This window comes from Peromyscus maniculatus, chromosome 10 (genome assembly GCF_049852395.1).
Source record: "Peromyscus maniculatus bairdii isolate BWxNUB_F1_BW_parent chromosome 10, HU_Pman_BW_mat_3.1, whole genome shotgun sequence".
Classification (NCBI taxonomy): Eukaryota; Metazoa; Chordata; class Mammalia; order Rodentia; family Cricetidae; genus Peromyscus; species Peromyscus maniculatus.
The window spans coordinates 46,662,855-46,676,448 of record NC_134861.1 but is presented as its reverse complement, the minus strand read 5'-3'; the positions used below and the strand labels follow the sequence as shown (position 1 = coordinate 46,676,448).

Below are 13,594 nucleotides of genomic sequence, written 5' to 3'. Positions count from 1 at the left end.
TCATGATCATCTTGTCTGGAAAGTTGTTCACATATCTCTGTTTCTAACCTGGCCACTTAGCTGTAGCTCAAATGCTAGACTGAAATCCTTGTAAATCCTGTCAACTCATTTTTGACAGTTAAGATATCAAAATATGCAAATGAGTATGTAATAGCGGAGCAGTGTTGATGTTTTACGATATCTAATGGTTTCCCTGCCATCCTATTCTTGTTACCTTCACCTACAATTCAGGAAACGCCGAAGACAGTCACTTTTTTCTTGATTCAATTTCAGCAGAGTAGAAACTAGGCCTAATCCTCACTTTCCTCTTCTAAATACCTGCTCTCCCCTCTCCTAATTACATGGCTTTACACTAATTTACATGAATTTCAGCTTTCAAAATCAATGGTCTTTGCTGAATGCAAATAAGCACATGGGAAAATTATATTAAGTTTGCACAATTGATCTTTCATCATTTCAAATGGTACCTTTGAATAGTTCCTGAAATGTCTGTCTGAAATACTCCCAACGCTGAGTGTCATCAAGAGATGGGGGGTCACACTGGGGAAACCCATTCTCGGTGATGTAAATTACAGGGTTATTATATGTATCCTAGAACAAGAGAGCAGAAGTTTCATTTCAAACAGATGTTAAAAAAAAAAGAAAAGAAAAGAAAGCTCATAAAATCAGGTGCATTACCCTCTATCTCCTGGAAGCTACAACCCCAAAACTAGTTTTCATCAAATTGCACTGACCCTATTAACTTAATTTTCCACACACTGACCTTTTATGACTAACAATGGAAAAGCAAAACTGTGCAAATGTCCATGAAGACAGTCAAATGACTCTTAACATAATGAGAAGACAGAAATATCCTTCTTCCCATCAGCATCTGCTGATTGTCACTGCTCCTTAACCCCTTGGTCCCGCCGGCAGGTACATTTTCTATCACCCACAGGAGGGGTCCAGAAAACTGGTACCTTGAAATTGTAATTTCAGCTACCAGCATAGGGGAGATTCAGAAAACATTCACTTCTCTTTCCTTAAAATGTCTTTTCTAGCCAAAGCAGTGACACTGGCTTGAAAAATATGTCCAAGCTACTCATATAGACACAACAGAATTTAACCACACATTTTAGTGTTAAAGCCAGCTAGTTCATCCTAATGAACTCAAATCTTACTCTTCTCTTCCCAGCCAACAAATGGATATACTAACACCTAAAATCAACCCTTTTGGTGTTCATACACATGGATACATATGACTTCCCAGAGTGTAACTTAGGTACACATAGACACAAATACATCATTCATTTACCTTAATGTATTTCAGTAGCTTACGTATTCCCCATGGCACCACGTAGATCCAACCCACATTTTCCCAAGATGGATTGGGAAAGAATTCAATCTCCACATCCTGAAGGAAGCTGAGTTCTCCTTTCTTATTCTCCTGGTGCCTGACTAAGCGAGTTGTATAATATTGAACAGCAAAGAAATCAGCAGTGCCTTTGATCATTTTCTTCTCTTCTTCTGTGAATTCTGGAAGCCTTGATGATGGATAGCCTTGCTTTTCACTCATGGAGGCAATCTGGGACTTGACAAGTTCAGGATAATCACCATCAATAAATATGGGTTTTGCAAAGAGATCCAACTGGAAATTGATGGCTCTCTTAGTAGCTTCCTGGTCAAGCACTGAGTTGGGTTCTGCTGGTTCTAACCAGCAAAAAAATAATGATAGGGACACAAAACCCTTCTGTTCTTTCCGGAATAAAGAATCATAGCTATGCCAGGATCTGGCATGAGCCTTAATCAAATTATGAGCCGCTTGATAACCCCCAGTCCCAAAGTGAGGCACACCAGGAGCAAAGATACCCATGTCATAGGCCAAAAGAGCAAGAATATTAGGCTCATTTATGGTGAGCCACTGCTTCACTCTGTCTCCAAACGTCCTGAAGCAAAACTGAGCATATTTGTCAAAGGCCTCAACAATTCCTTCTGACAACCAACCTCCTTGGTCTTCTAAAGCCTGAGGCAAATCAAAGTGATAGATGGCCACTATGGGCGTCACCCCATTCCTTAACAAATCATCTATGATCTTGTTGTAATAGTCGATTCCTGGGAAGAGAAAATATAAGAAGCAAAAAGTTACTTTTAGTAGGATGCCAACATGTTTTATGAGACAGGTATCAGGATGAGTTTTATTCAAAACAAGACATATATTGTATTTAAGTTGATCAATGAAAGGTAAGGAAGAAGCATGGAGAATATCAGAGAAGACAAGATAATTAGGAAGTGATGGTGAGATGGGGAGGCAGGGATAGGAAGATAATTGCTCCAAAACAGACACATCTGAGGAAGTTGTTCTCACCTAACATTATGTTTTTTTGTGTATTTATTGAAATCAATTCCATAAGAACACAAGCTCTATATGAGGTTTGGATGTGCAATTCATCTCTAAATTTTCAAATCGTGGAATCATATCAAATGTTCAGTGAATAATAAAGATCTGTTCAATTAATAGATCTCAAAAAAAATGAATCAATTAATAGATCTCAATAGTATTAAAAAGTAAACAAAGAAAGCAAATCAAATGATTGCCTCAGTTCTTTGCCAGGCCGATTTGCCTTACAAGTCTGGGAAAACAGTTCCACTGAGTACACACAAAGGTTTAGCATCTAAGACAGGTACAGGAGGACATGCCTGTGGTCCAAAATACTTGGAAAATTTTGAGTCAAGTACATTGAGGTCAGTCTCAGCAATATGATGATAACATTTTTTAGGAAACTAAAGAGTTAAACATGTAGCCCAGAATGTGGATAAAAAATACCAAGAGTCCTCACATAGTGTGCCTCCCTAATAGAGTTCAGTCTACAATTCTGACAATCTACAAAAATACCAAGTAAGCCCTCCCTCTCAGCTGATTCTTCCTTGATGGCATGAACCATCGAGTACTGGCCAAATTGTTGTAGAGTTCAGAAGAATGCTATTAAGTTGAAGAGGCTCTGCCTCGGAAACCAAGGCCAAAAAGATATTGGCACTAGCCTCATACAATGACTCTTACCTTGAAAGTGACTCTCTAAGGAGAGGGTATGGTAGTACTGTACCTGGCTTCATGTTTAAAAGAATAAAAGGAACAAGCACTTAGAGGAGAAAAGCTGTCCTGAGTTAAGAGGTTTCAAGAGAAATGGTGTAAAATCATATGTAGTATTGCATTGGAGGCTTACTGAAAAGGAAGACCTCTTTCTTTTCTAACTTAGTGAATATAGATACAGACTTCTGCACTGTTTCACCCATTCAGTTATCCCTCTTGTTCACTGCTTAAATACATATTGATAGAAGAACAATTATATGCTGGGCATAAAAGCAGGACCCTCTTCCTCGTCAGAATTCTACAAATTATACAGATATGCTTATAAATAGGTAAACTATAGTAAGACTACATAGTGCAGATAATGTTTAGCATATTATTTTAAAATGAGATAAGTCATCCTCATCCTAAACTTGGGGCATCTGCAAGCACACTCTGAAAACAATATGCCATAATGGATTCAAGACTGAACTATGGATGCCAGCCTATTTAAAGTCCACTGACACTCTGTCACCTACTAGCCCCATGATCTTGGGCTACTAGATCTCCCTGAATTATCTGTACTCATCTATAAAATGTAGATAATACTAGTTACCTACTTCAGTAAATTATTGTGTGAGAGTTTAATCAGTTGATAGACTGAATATAATAAGAACATTCCTTAACACATCATAAGGGCTCAGCATAGGTTATCTGTCATTCTACTAATTAATATTGTTGTTATTATTAGACGAATATAAATGATCATCATAAGGCAATAGGAACAAAATGTTCCTTAAAGAGAACAGGGAGAACCAAATGTCCAAAACACCCACGGAGATACAGCCATGAAGACCATGGAAAGAAGAAAACAGGCAATGTACTCGGTTTTCTATAGAAAAGGAAGTCAACTGTCATGACTCAAATTTGGCAAGTACTCAACAACAGTTGGGAGAAAAAAGAAAAAGAAAAAGTAGAAGGCTTCAGGTGTGCTCTAACTGGAGTTGTGGCACAGGTAGCTGGGAAAAGGCTGGATAGAAGTGAGTGTCTTCTGTGATTGGTTTGGGGAGCATATTTAGCTATCTCTGGTTGGCCTTAGTTGGATGCAGACCTATGATGGAAACAAAAACTATAGAAAGTGGAAGTTGTTAGCTAACCCTAACTATTCTGGGCAGACAGCTACAGAGGTTGTGGTTTAGCTGTCTGGGCTTCTTATGTGGGTCAGAGTTTTATTTTCATATGCTGTCTGGCCAGTGTTTATATAGTCACTCTCTTAAAAAAGTCATTCCTGGGGAATGAAAGTTCAGATACTTCATCAGAAGAGGAAAGAGGATGGAGAGAAGAAAGTAGAAACCTTGTTATGCACTGGGGTATTGTTGACCTGAGTATTTTTAATCATGGCTCATTCCTGTGGGAAAGATGAAAATAACATGAGTCATGCATAAAAACTCCATGTTTTATGAACATATTCATTTGTAACTGTAGCAGAATAACTCCTTTTTTTCGAAGATGCCCATAAAATAAATGAGTGTGTTACCTTATACCTTATAGGAGACTACTATGCAAATGCAATTGAAGTAAAAACCTTGACATGAGGTTTCTCAAATGGACTCAATATAACACACAAGTCCTTAGAAGTATAAGAGTATGGCATGGGAAAAATGATCAGAAAATGTAACAATAAACAAGAAGTAGAGACTGTGCTATATGGAGAGAGACTGATTTGCCACTACTGGTTTTGAAGATGAATAAAGACACCCCTAAGACAATAAAATCAAGTAAAAGTGACCTTTAAAATATAGCCAGCAAGAACATAAGGACCTCAGTGCCAATTGTCAACAGTATCATGAACCAAGACAGAGACTGCCTCATATACTTTGAAAAGAAACACAGCACTACAGATATCTTGATTCCAGCTAACAGAGCTCTGATGTCACAGATTGTGTTGGTTTAAGTAGTTGAGTCAGTGATGGTTGATTTTTGGTATCAATGGAAAAGCAATATGCATATATATATATATATATATATATATATATATATATATGAAGCTTTCCTTTTCTCTCTCAATAAAAAAGTGTTCCAAACTCATCTCTTGACCAATATAAATCCATATTTCCCACTTTGTAACTGTAGTGTCTAAGTTGATGTAGTACATTAACTAACCTTGGTATTGGTAAGCTTTAAGCCCCTCCTAATGAACTCTTTTCATTGCCTTGTCTTGCAGATAAGTTTATTTTATTGAGTCCATACTATATATACACTAGATAGCATGTGCTTTTACTTAATTCTAGCACTAAGTCTTATTCCTATTAAACACATGAAAACTGATATCCAGAAAGCCTGAGTGTTCTCAAATGGAATAGACAATATTTAGTCCCATACTGAGTCTGAGGTTTCCCCCACAACAACATATCATCTTTCCTGTTTACAAATGTTCCTAAACCAAAGGAAATGTGACTTCTCATTAGCCTCAGCTTCTACCTACTCAGACCTGGTCATAATATCAGATCTTTTTTATTATCCTTTTATGAGAACTCTTTAATGGTAACCAATCAATTTTAATTCAGGCAACATGATAATCATGAGTTGGCATTAAATACATTTTATGTGTTTAGGTATTCATGCTCTGTTGCATAATTTATATGTAATATCCTAGAATGGAACATCTTTTTTGCTTCAGCTTTATACAGTTTACTTGATGATATAATACAACTTTTACAACTTTTCTGTGAGGTGGTAGAGTGGTGAGTGTGTGTGTGTGTGTGTGTGTGTGTGTGTGTGTGTGTGTGTGTGTGTTAATAGGGAGGGATTGAACCTAAGGTTTTTGTGAACACTAGGCAAGCAGTCTGCCATTGAGCTGTATGTCCAGCTACAGTGAGATTCTAAAAGCAGGGTACCATATTCACACAACTTAGTCATAGGAACTTAGACAAACCACTTGACCGCTGCATGCCTACAGTCCTCATTTTTGGAAAAGAGATGCTAACAGTGCCACCTTGCAGTGACTATAAGAATTGGATAAGATCATGGTTTTGAAGGTACTGAGTTTCACTTATCAATAAGACTGCTAAGTAAGATTCAGTAGCAACTAATCTTCCATGTTCTCAAGTGACCAGCTGTGACCAATCTGAAGGTCTTGACATTGAATGGTCATTTGGACTCTGTTCTGTTCCAGATAGTTAGGACAAGATTGACTATTTGAAGAAGTAAAATGTCTACAAGTTTCTCTCATAGTTAATGCCACACTTTTGCTTTAAATAAGCCCATTTCTGTTTATTTGATCTTTGAAAAGTTGGAGTAGATGTATGAAAAAATAAGCCATCTCGGACTAACTGGCATACAAAGGTAGCATGGAGCAGTTGGGTGGTGGGGCTGGCATGGCAAAGTGAGCATTGTTTGAAATAATATGACAACATCAAACACCCAGTGACAAAAATTAACTGCAAGTAGATCCCAAGGAACTTGAATTCTGAGGTGATTTGTCTCACAGAGGCCTCTCACATGCTGACTTATCTCTTCTTAATATAGCTCTTCTTTGCCTCCATCTCAGAATGAGTTGCCTCAATGTGACCCATTTAATGTGGTCTCCCAAATGCTGTTGCACCTGCCAACACAACCTCAGATCCTTGCACAACCTACCAGCCAACTCAGTCCTCTCATTTGATCAAATCCAGACTTCCCTGAGAAAGAAAAACAACTGGGCAAGGCCTTCTTTTTTTTTTCCTCAATGCCACAGAAGTCAGACACCACAGGGAATGGGCTTTTTTCCTTTGTCTCATCAGCAGTGAACAGGATTATATAGAACAGAGAAATAGGGAAACTATGTTATAAGAGAAGATAGCTACAAGTTTCAGCAAGCATGCTTCCAGTAAGACAGAGATGGGGAAGGAAGAGAGAAAGAGGAGAAGGAAGGGGGAAGAAAGGGAAGGAGGAATGAAAAGGGAAAGGGGAAAGGAAGGGAGGGATGGGAGGAGGGAAAAATGAAGGGATGGAGAGAAGGGAAGTCAGGCAGGCCAAATTATCCAACCATGAAATTATAATAGAATTTGTTTTGATCACATGTCCAACCTCTGTCAGATATGTGCTAATATTCTTTGAGTGGCAGGCACCTCTAGACTCATACCACCAGTTTCTTGGGTGGTCCAAGGACTGTTTTAGTTCCCTGCTGCTGCTGTAACAAATTGCACATGAAGTGTCTATGGCTCTGGAGGCCAGAAATCCAAATAGTTTTCAAGAGGTTTTGGACAAGATGTCAATAAAGGCACCTTCCTTTGGCAAGCTTTCAAGTACAGTCCACCTCTTTGCCTTTTCTGGGTGGTAGGGGTCCCCTTGCATGCCTTCTTTGTGGTTCCTTTCTTCATCTTCACCTCATCTCTCCTCTCCAATCTGTTTCAGTCCTCATATCCCCTCTGACTCTAATCATCTGTCCTCCTTCCCTTAATAATCCATGTGATTACAGTGGTCCCACACAGATCATCCAAGATAATCTCATCTTCATGTCCTTACTGTAAAGTTTCTCTTGCTAGCTAGTCTTCATGATGTCTAAAATTCAAAACATTACATGTTTGTCATGTAAGGAAACATTATTCAGGCGACAGTTAGGCTGAACATAAAACACAAGGTAGCTGTGAGTTAGTCTTCTTATGTAAGCCATTCCTATGAAGTACTCTTACACTTGATGTCTTAAGTGAACAAGAATTTCTGCACATATATTCACATTTTTCCCTTTCTTTTCAAGACTTGTGTCTCCTAGCAATCCCATAAAAACCTACATTTGTGGCAGATATGAAAATGCACTTAGACAGCTAAAAAATACAGAGCTATGTGACTTCAGTTGCCAACTCATTCTTTTCTTGTTAAACCCTGAAAACTTGACATTTGAAAAAGAAAAGCTATGCCAGAATCTTACTTTGTAAAATATTCTCCTGGTTTGAGAACATAGAATTTAACAAGGTTCCAAATGTCCCATAATCAAACTTTGGAATAGGTAGTCAAACAGAGAGAGAGAGAGAGAGAGAGAGAGAGAGAGAGAAGGGGAGGGGAGGGAGGGAGGGAGGGAGAGGGGGAGAGGGAGACAGAGATAGATAAAGAGAGACAGAGAGACAGAGAAAGACACAGAGACAGAGACACCTAGAGAGACAGACAAAGAGACAGAGACAGAGAGAGTGTCTTGTATTCCTGGACAACAACAGTAAGAATGTTTTGTTTTAATCTTTACATGTTCTTTGAGAAAATGTTTAAATGGGGTGGCACACAATGGCCTTTCTGAGTTTAAACCATTCCAATCTCTTCAACAGATCACTGCACAAGAATGAGCAGCTGCTTGCTGAAATCCCACTTCCTGTAAGCACCTCCTGTGCCTTCTTGTTCAGAAGAAACTTCAGATTATTCATCAGCTATGACTGAGGCCAAACACAAAAAGAGCTGTGTGTGATGGCCAGGTGATCACCAAGTGCACTTGGCAAGAGTCTGTCCTCACCACCCCCAGATCACTCAACTGGCTCCAGCAACCTTTGTGCCTCTATGTCAATGTTCCAGTTTCTCTGCCTCCTTGCTCTTGGATCACTGACTCTCAGTGTGTCCACAAACTTCTGCATGTGTTAAGCTGTCTCTCAATGTTTGATATATTGGTACAGCTTCATACTTCTTTAGCTAAAAACCTTGGTAAAAGGCAGGAGATTGTTCAATCTGTATGGTGCTTGCCTTGTAAGCCTGAGGACCTGAGTTCAGTTCCCAGAAACAATAATTTTAAAAGTAGGGTGTGATGGAATAGGCTTATAATATCAGAGCTGATGTGACAGAGACAGGAAGATCCCTGAATTTCACTGGCTAGCCCAGCCAGCCTGAACTACTTGGTGAGTTGCTGGCCAAAAGGGGACCCTATCTCAAAAACAGAGAGGTGGAGGATAATGAGCCTGAGAAAAAGCATACAATGACTGTCTTCTGGCCTCTACAAGCATGTAAATAAATGTACATATACACATACTTTTGCCTCTGTGCAACACAAAGAATAAATAAATAAGTCTTAAGAGAGAATATCTTCAGCCAGGTGGTGGTGGTGCACGCCTTTAATCCCAGCACTCAGGAGGCAGAGGCAGGTGGATCTCTGAGTTTGAGGCCAGCCTGGGCTACAGAGTGAGTTCCAGGAAAGGCACAAAGCTACATAGAGAAACCCTGTCTTGGAAAAAACAAAAACAAAACAAAAGAGAGAGAGAGAGAATATCTTCAGAATCTGGGCATTTTGGAGAGAAAAAGCAGATCATGTGTCATACAATAAGTTAAAAACCACAGTGGGTCTGGGTCAGTTTTCTCTGTAGCAAAATATATGAATATCTTCATCAAATATGACAAACCAAGATAATGAAAGAAACCAAAATAATAATATTCACATACATTAACTTCCACTTGAAATGCCCGTTTAGTTGTAGAGAAGACCTCAGTAAGAGCCCTCAGGATCATAGAGGTTCAAAGAGGGAATGGTAGGGCTGTCTTATAATCCTGGTGGTAATCACAGTTCTGAAGATTATCATTATGTTCTGTATCATCCAAGTGGAAGCTCATTGGAAACTCCACCAATGAAAAGAGTCTTGGAAACATGGAACTTCTACTTATTTCATGAGCAAAATTACAGCAGAGTTCAGGTGGTTTTGCATGGTTTTTGGTGCACTCCATACTGAGCACTAGGATTTTGATGGCAGATCTAAGCTGAACTTGGTAATAACCAAATTTGTCATCTTGGAAATTTTGAACCCAGCCTTATGCCCATGGCCCATGTTATGGAGGCCTCTCATGCATGGGCCTAATAGGAACATAAAACTGCAAAAGCAAGTGCTGTGTTTGGCACACTGACTGACATGTACTACCTGCTCAATAAAAGAAGATCATCACTGTACTCAGTGGTTTTTATGATTGTTACTGACCTTAATAAATTAAGGAACTATTTACTGAATCCTTCTGTAGCTGAAGTTTTCCTGTGTCCCAGCCTATCGGCAATCAGTACAAATCTCTCCCACTCGAGTCCCCCAAGTAAACACACAGAGACTTATACTACTTGTAAACTGTATGGTTGTGGCAGGCTTCTTGCTATCTGTTCTTATATCTTAAATTAACCCATTTCTATAAATCTATACCTTGCCACATGGCTTGTGGCTTACCAGTATCTTACATCATGCTTCTCCTCGTGGCGGCTGGCAGGGTCTCCCTCCCCAGCCTTCTTCCACCCAGCATTCTCCTCTCTCCTTGTCCTGCCTACACTACCCTTCCCACCTGGCTACTGGCCAATCAGTGTTTTATTTATCAATCAATCATAACAACATATATTCACAGCATACAGGACATCCCACAGCATCCTTCTCTGGAAGGCAGTAGACTAGATTTCAGAGCTCTTCAGACAGAATTATCTACCCTTCACAATATAAGCAATTCAAGGGATTCCCTTCCATCTTTGTTGTGAGTACATAGCACAGTCTTTTAGGCATAAGTCATACTCAATACACTCTGAGTGGAATTAAATACAAAGTGCTCTAAAAAGTAATAGTAAAGAGTATGAGAAATTTGCATGTGCTATGAGATGGTAGATGATAGATGATAGATAGATAGATAGATAGATAGATAGATAGATAGATAGATAGATAGATAGATAGATAGATAGATATAGATGATAGATATGATTGATAGATGATAGAGAGGGAGAGACTGAGAGAGAATAGAGATTAGATTATCTTCTGCTCGGAACAGATGGAGATTTTAGAGCAAAAAAAGCCTAAATGGGAGGTTAGGCCTTCAGCAAACATAATTGGGGGTTAAAGAAAGGCCATTCTAAATATGAAGAAGAGTGTGAGCAAATTCCTCCAAATGTGAAAGATGTGTATTATGTTTAATGAGTGGTGGTACCTTGTGTATTTGAGAGATTTCATACAAATACACCAGGGAAAATGCCAGCTTAGAAGGCCTCAGAAGTAAGTTAAAACTAAGTCAAATAGAACCTAGAGTGATACAAGAGGAAGAAAATTTCTTACTGAGCCTTGAAATAATGAAAACAATGTTTTTCAATTGCTGTTTTGGAAGGAGATGACCCAGCCTACTATGAGTTAGACCAAGATTTAGGAAAGTTGATGTGGATGTATTTATAGGAAAGACTGGAGGACAGAAAGGGAGAAGGCAGGCAAATCCGTCTGTGTATGCCAAAAAGTCCTTGTTTAAAATAATAAACAGGTGAGGGCTAGAAGGATGCTGAGCAAGGGAGAAGGCTAACAGCTACAAAGGCACAAAGACAGTCAAATACAATTGGCAACAAGTGAGATGAATAAAGCAAGACACTGAGCTCACTCAGAGTCAATTGTCAGAGCCTGAGGTATCATGGTACCAAAGAAAAAAGGCAGAGATGTTGGGTGAGCAAGATAGAAAAATATGGGTTCTCCTTTGAGCTGACCAACATACCACCTCTTGTTCAAAGTCAGAAATAAAAACAATCAATGATGTGCCATAATTCTACATTCAATTTGATTACTATCTCCTGAATTGCAGCAATAGGCCTCCTTATCTTGGGTTGTTCCTATTTGGGGACCTCCAGCCCTAAAGTCCACAGTGTCATACAAGCCTCTGTGGTTGTAGATACATTTCACAAGGAGGAAATAGCCAGTCTCGTGTGAGACAAACACTGCAAATTCCCAAGCACAGGCAGGAACTAGCATAATGAGTTGTTGCATGCACTAACTTATGTAGCTTACACATGGCATTATGAAGGCTCTGAGAGTGTGGAAAGTTTGGTGACATAGGGAGAGGAGCCACTCTCAGGTCATGCAATTGTCCATCCTGTGTTTATGGGATGCTCCCTATATTTTGCACTCAGAGCACTTCATTTGCTTGATCTAGTACCTCTTCTATGAGTTGCGTGAATTCTTTTCCAGGACCAAGTAATAATAAAGGGTATGTGTTTAGGAGCCATATGCTGTAGAATATGGAGTTGGCAAACTTTTCCTGCAAAGAACCAGATCGTTAATATTTTGGACTTTGTAGGCCATATGCTCTCCACCCCATCTACTCACTTTTGCCATTGCAGTAGGGAAGCAACCATAGATGATGTGTAATGAATGGCCATGGCTGTGCTCCAGTAAAACTTTATTTACAAAAACAGGTGGTGGGCCAGATTTGGTCCCCAGGCCAAGTTTCCAAGTCTATTTATATAAAATGTAGCTAGATCATAAGTTTAGATTTCAAATTTAATTGCCAAATAGGTAGACTTGGACATTTACATCTATAAAATATAATCATGGTGTCTTCCTGTCGTCCTTATTGGTTTGAGAATGAGAGAAAGTGGGTGTTAAAATGCCTAAGTAAGGCATCCAATGCAAAAGTCAATGTTTCTCTTATTTATGCATTATAAGAATAGCTAGCACTTAATAAATGTCTATGATAGTCCAGGTACTATATGAAGCACAAAATTATTCCATGTAATCTTTAATAATTCTCTGAAGTGTAAACTCTTGTGGCATTCCTTTCTACTCACGGAGAAACTAAGTCACTGAGTGATGCCAAGAGAAACGGATACACACAGTATGTGATGATGCACTGGATGCTTCAAACCTCGTCTCAACTAAGTGCGCTCCAGGGAGCTGGGGACGTAAGCCCTCTGCTGTCATTGGGAGCTCAGTGCAGCTGAAATTCTCCTAAGCCTTTCAGGTTCTTTGGGGCTTTCATAATTCCTCATGGGTGACACAACTACAAAAGTAGTTTAATACAACAGCTTTTGGGAATTCACCTTCACTGAGGTAACATCTTACCTGAATAAAACCCCTATTCCAGCCTTCTTCTTGCCAATATACCCCTCCTTCTTCCTCCAACAGTTCAAGAGCCCAGGTAAACCAAAATATTATTGAGGAAGCTAATACAAACCCATTTCAAAAATTTTATCCTATAATCACTCTGAAAACTTGTGATTTTCAAAGCTGCCCTGCAGAACAGCATGCTGGATTAATTATGCCAGACTGCAGCAGTAACCTTGAATTAAAGCTGCAACCTTCTATTTTTAAGAAACACTTGCCTTTCTGGTTGATGAAACCTGTCGTCCCATCAGGTAACAGACGTGACCAGGAAAGAGAGAAGCGGTAATGAGTCAATCCAAGCTGTTTGATACATTTCAAATCTTCTTCCCACAGAGTGTAGCTGCCACAAGCTACATCACCAGTCTGGTTCTCAAAAACTCGCTCTCCTCCCTGATGGGTGAATGTGTCCCAGACACAAGGGCCTCTTCCATCTGCATCCCAGCCTCCTGAGAAAAGAAAGAAAATGAAATGGTGTCTTGACACCAAGAGGCATATGTGGAATGTAAATATTTGTCACCAAAAGAACATACCTCATTAACTCAATGTACCATATTTATAACTTTAAAATGTGCCTTTAAAATAACATGCATGAGTGGGTTATGTGTTTAACTGTCCTTGATCCCTAAAGCTGACTAGTAGCAAATGAAAACTTATTGCATAGTGCTCTTGCATAGCAGGCTTTCATGGTTCATTATCTGAAGCTCTCTCAGCCGGTAAACAGAGGCAG

At 39.3% G+C, this 13,594-nt stretch overlaps 1 protein-coding gene across 4 annotated transcripts in view; it reads right to left on the bottom strand.

Moving 5' to 3' along the window:
* Window positions 1-13,594, bottom strand: part of LOC102928098 (cytosolic beta-glucosidase) — a 142,617-nt gene that overhangs the window by 71,106 nt on the left and 57,917 nt on the right. For 3 of the 4 annotated variants that reach the window (XR_013042898.1, XM_076546279.1, XM_076546278.1), the window contains exons 2-4: window positions 13,086-13,313; window positions 1,295-2,091; window positions 468-591 (exon numbers count right to left, since the gene is read on the bottom strand). Coding sequence is in view for 3 of the 4 variants with exons in the window: in XM_076546279.1 (XP_076402394.1) it covers window positions 468-591; window positions 1,295-2,091; window positions 13,086-13,313 (1,149 nt within the window). In the remaining variant the exon portion in view is untranslated. Of the gene's footprint in view, window positions 1-467; window positions 592-1,294; window positions 2,092-2,344; window positions 2,438-13,085; window positions 13,314-13,594 lie in introns of those variants that run through there. The other variant, XM_076546281.1, reaches the window with a different exon arrangement.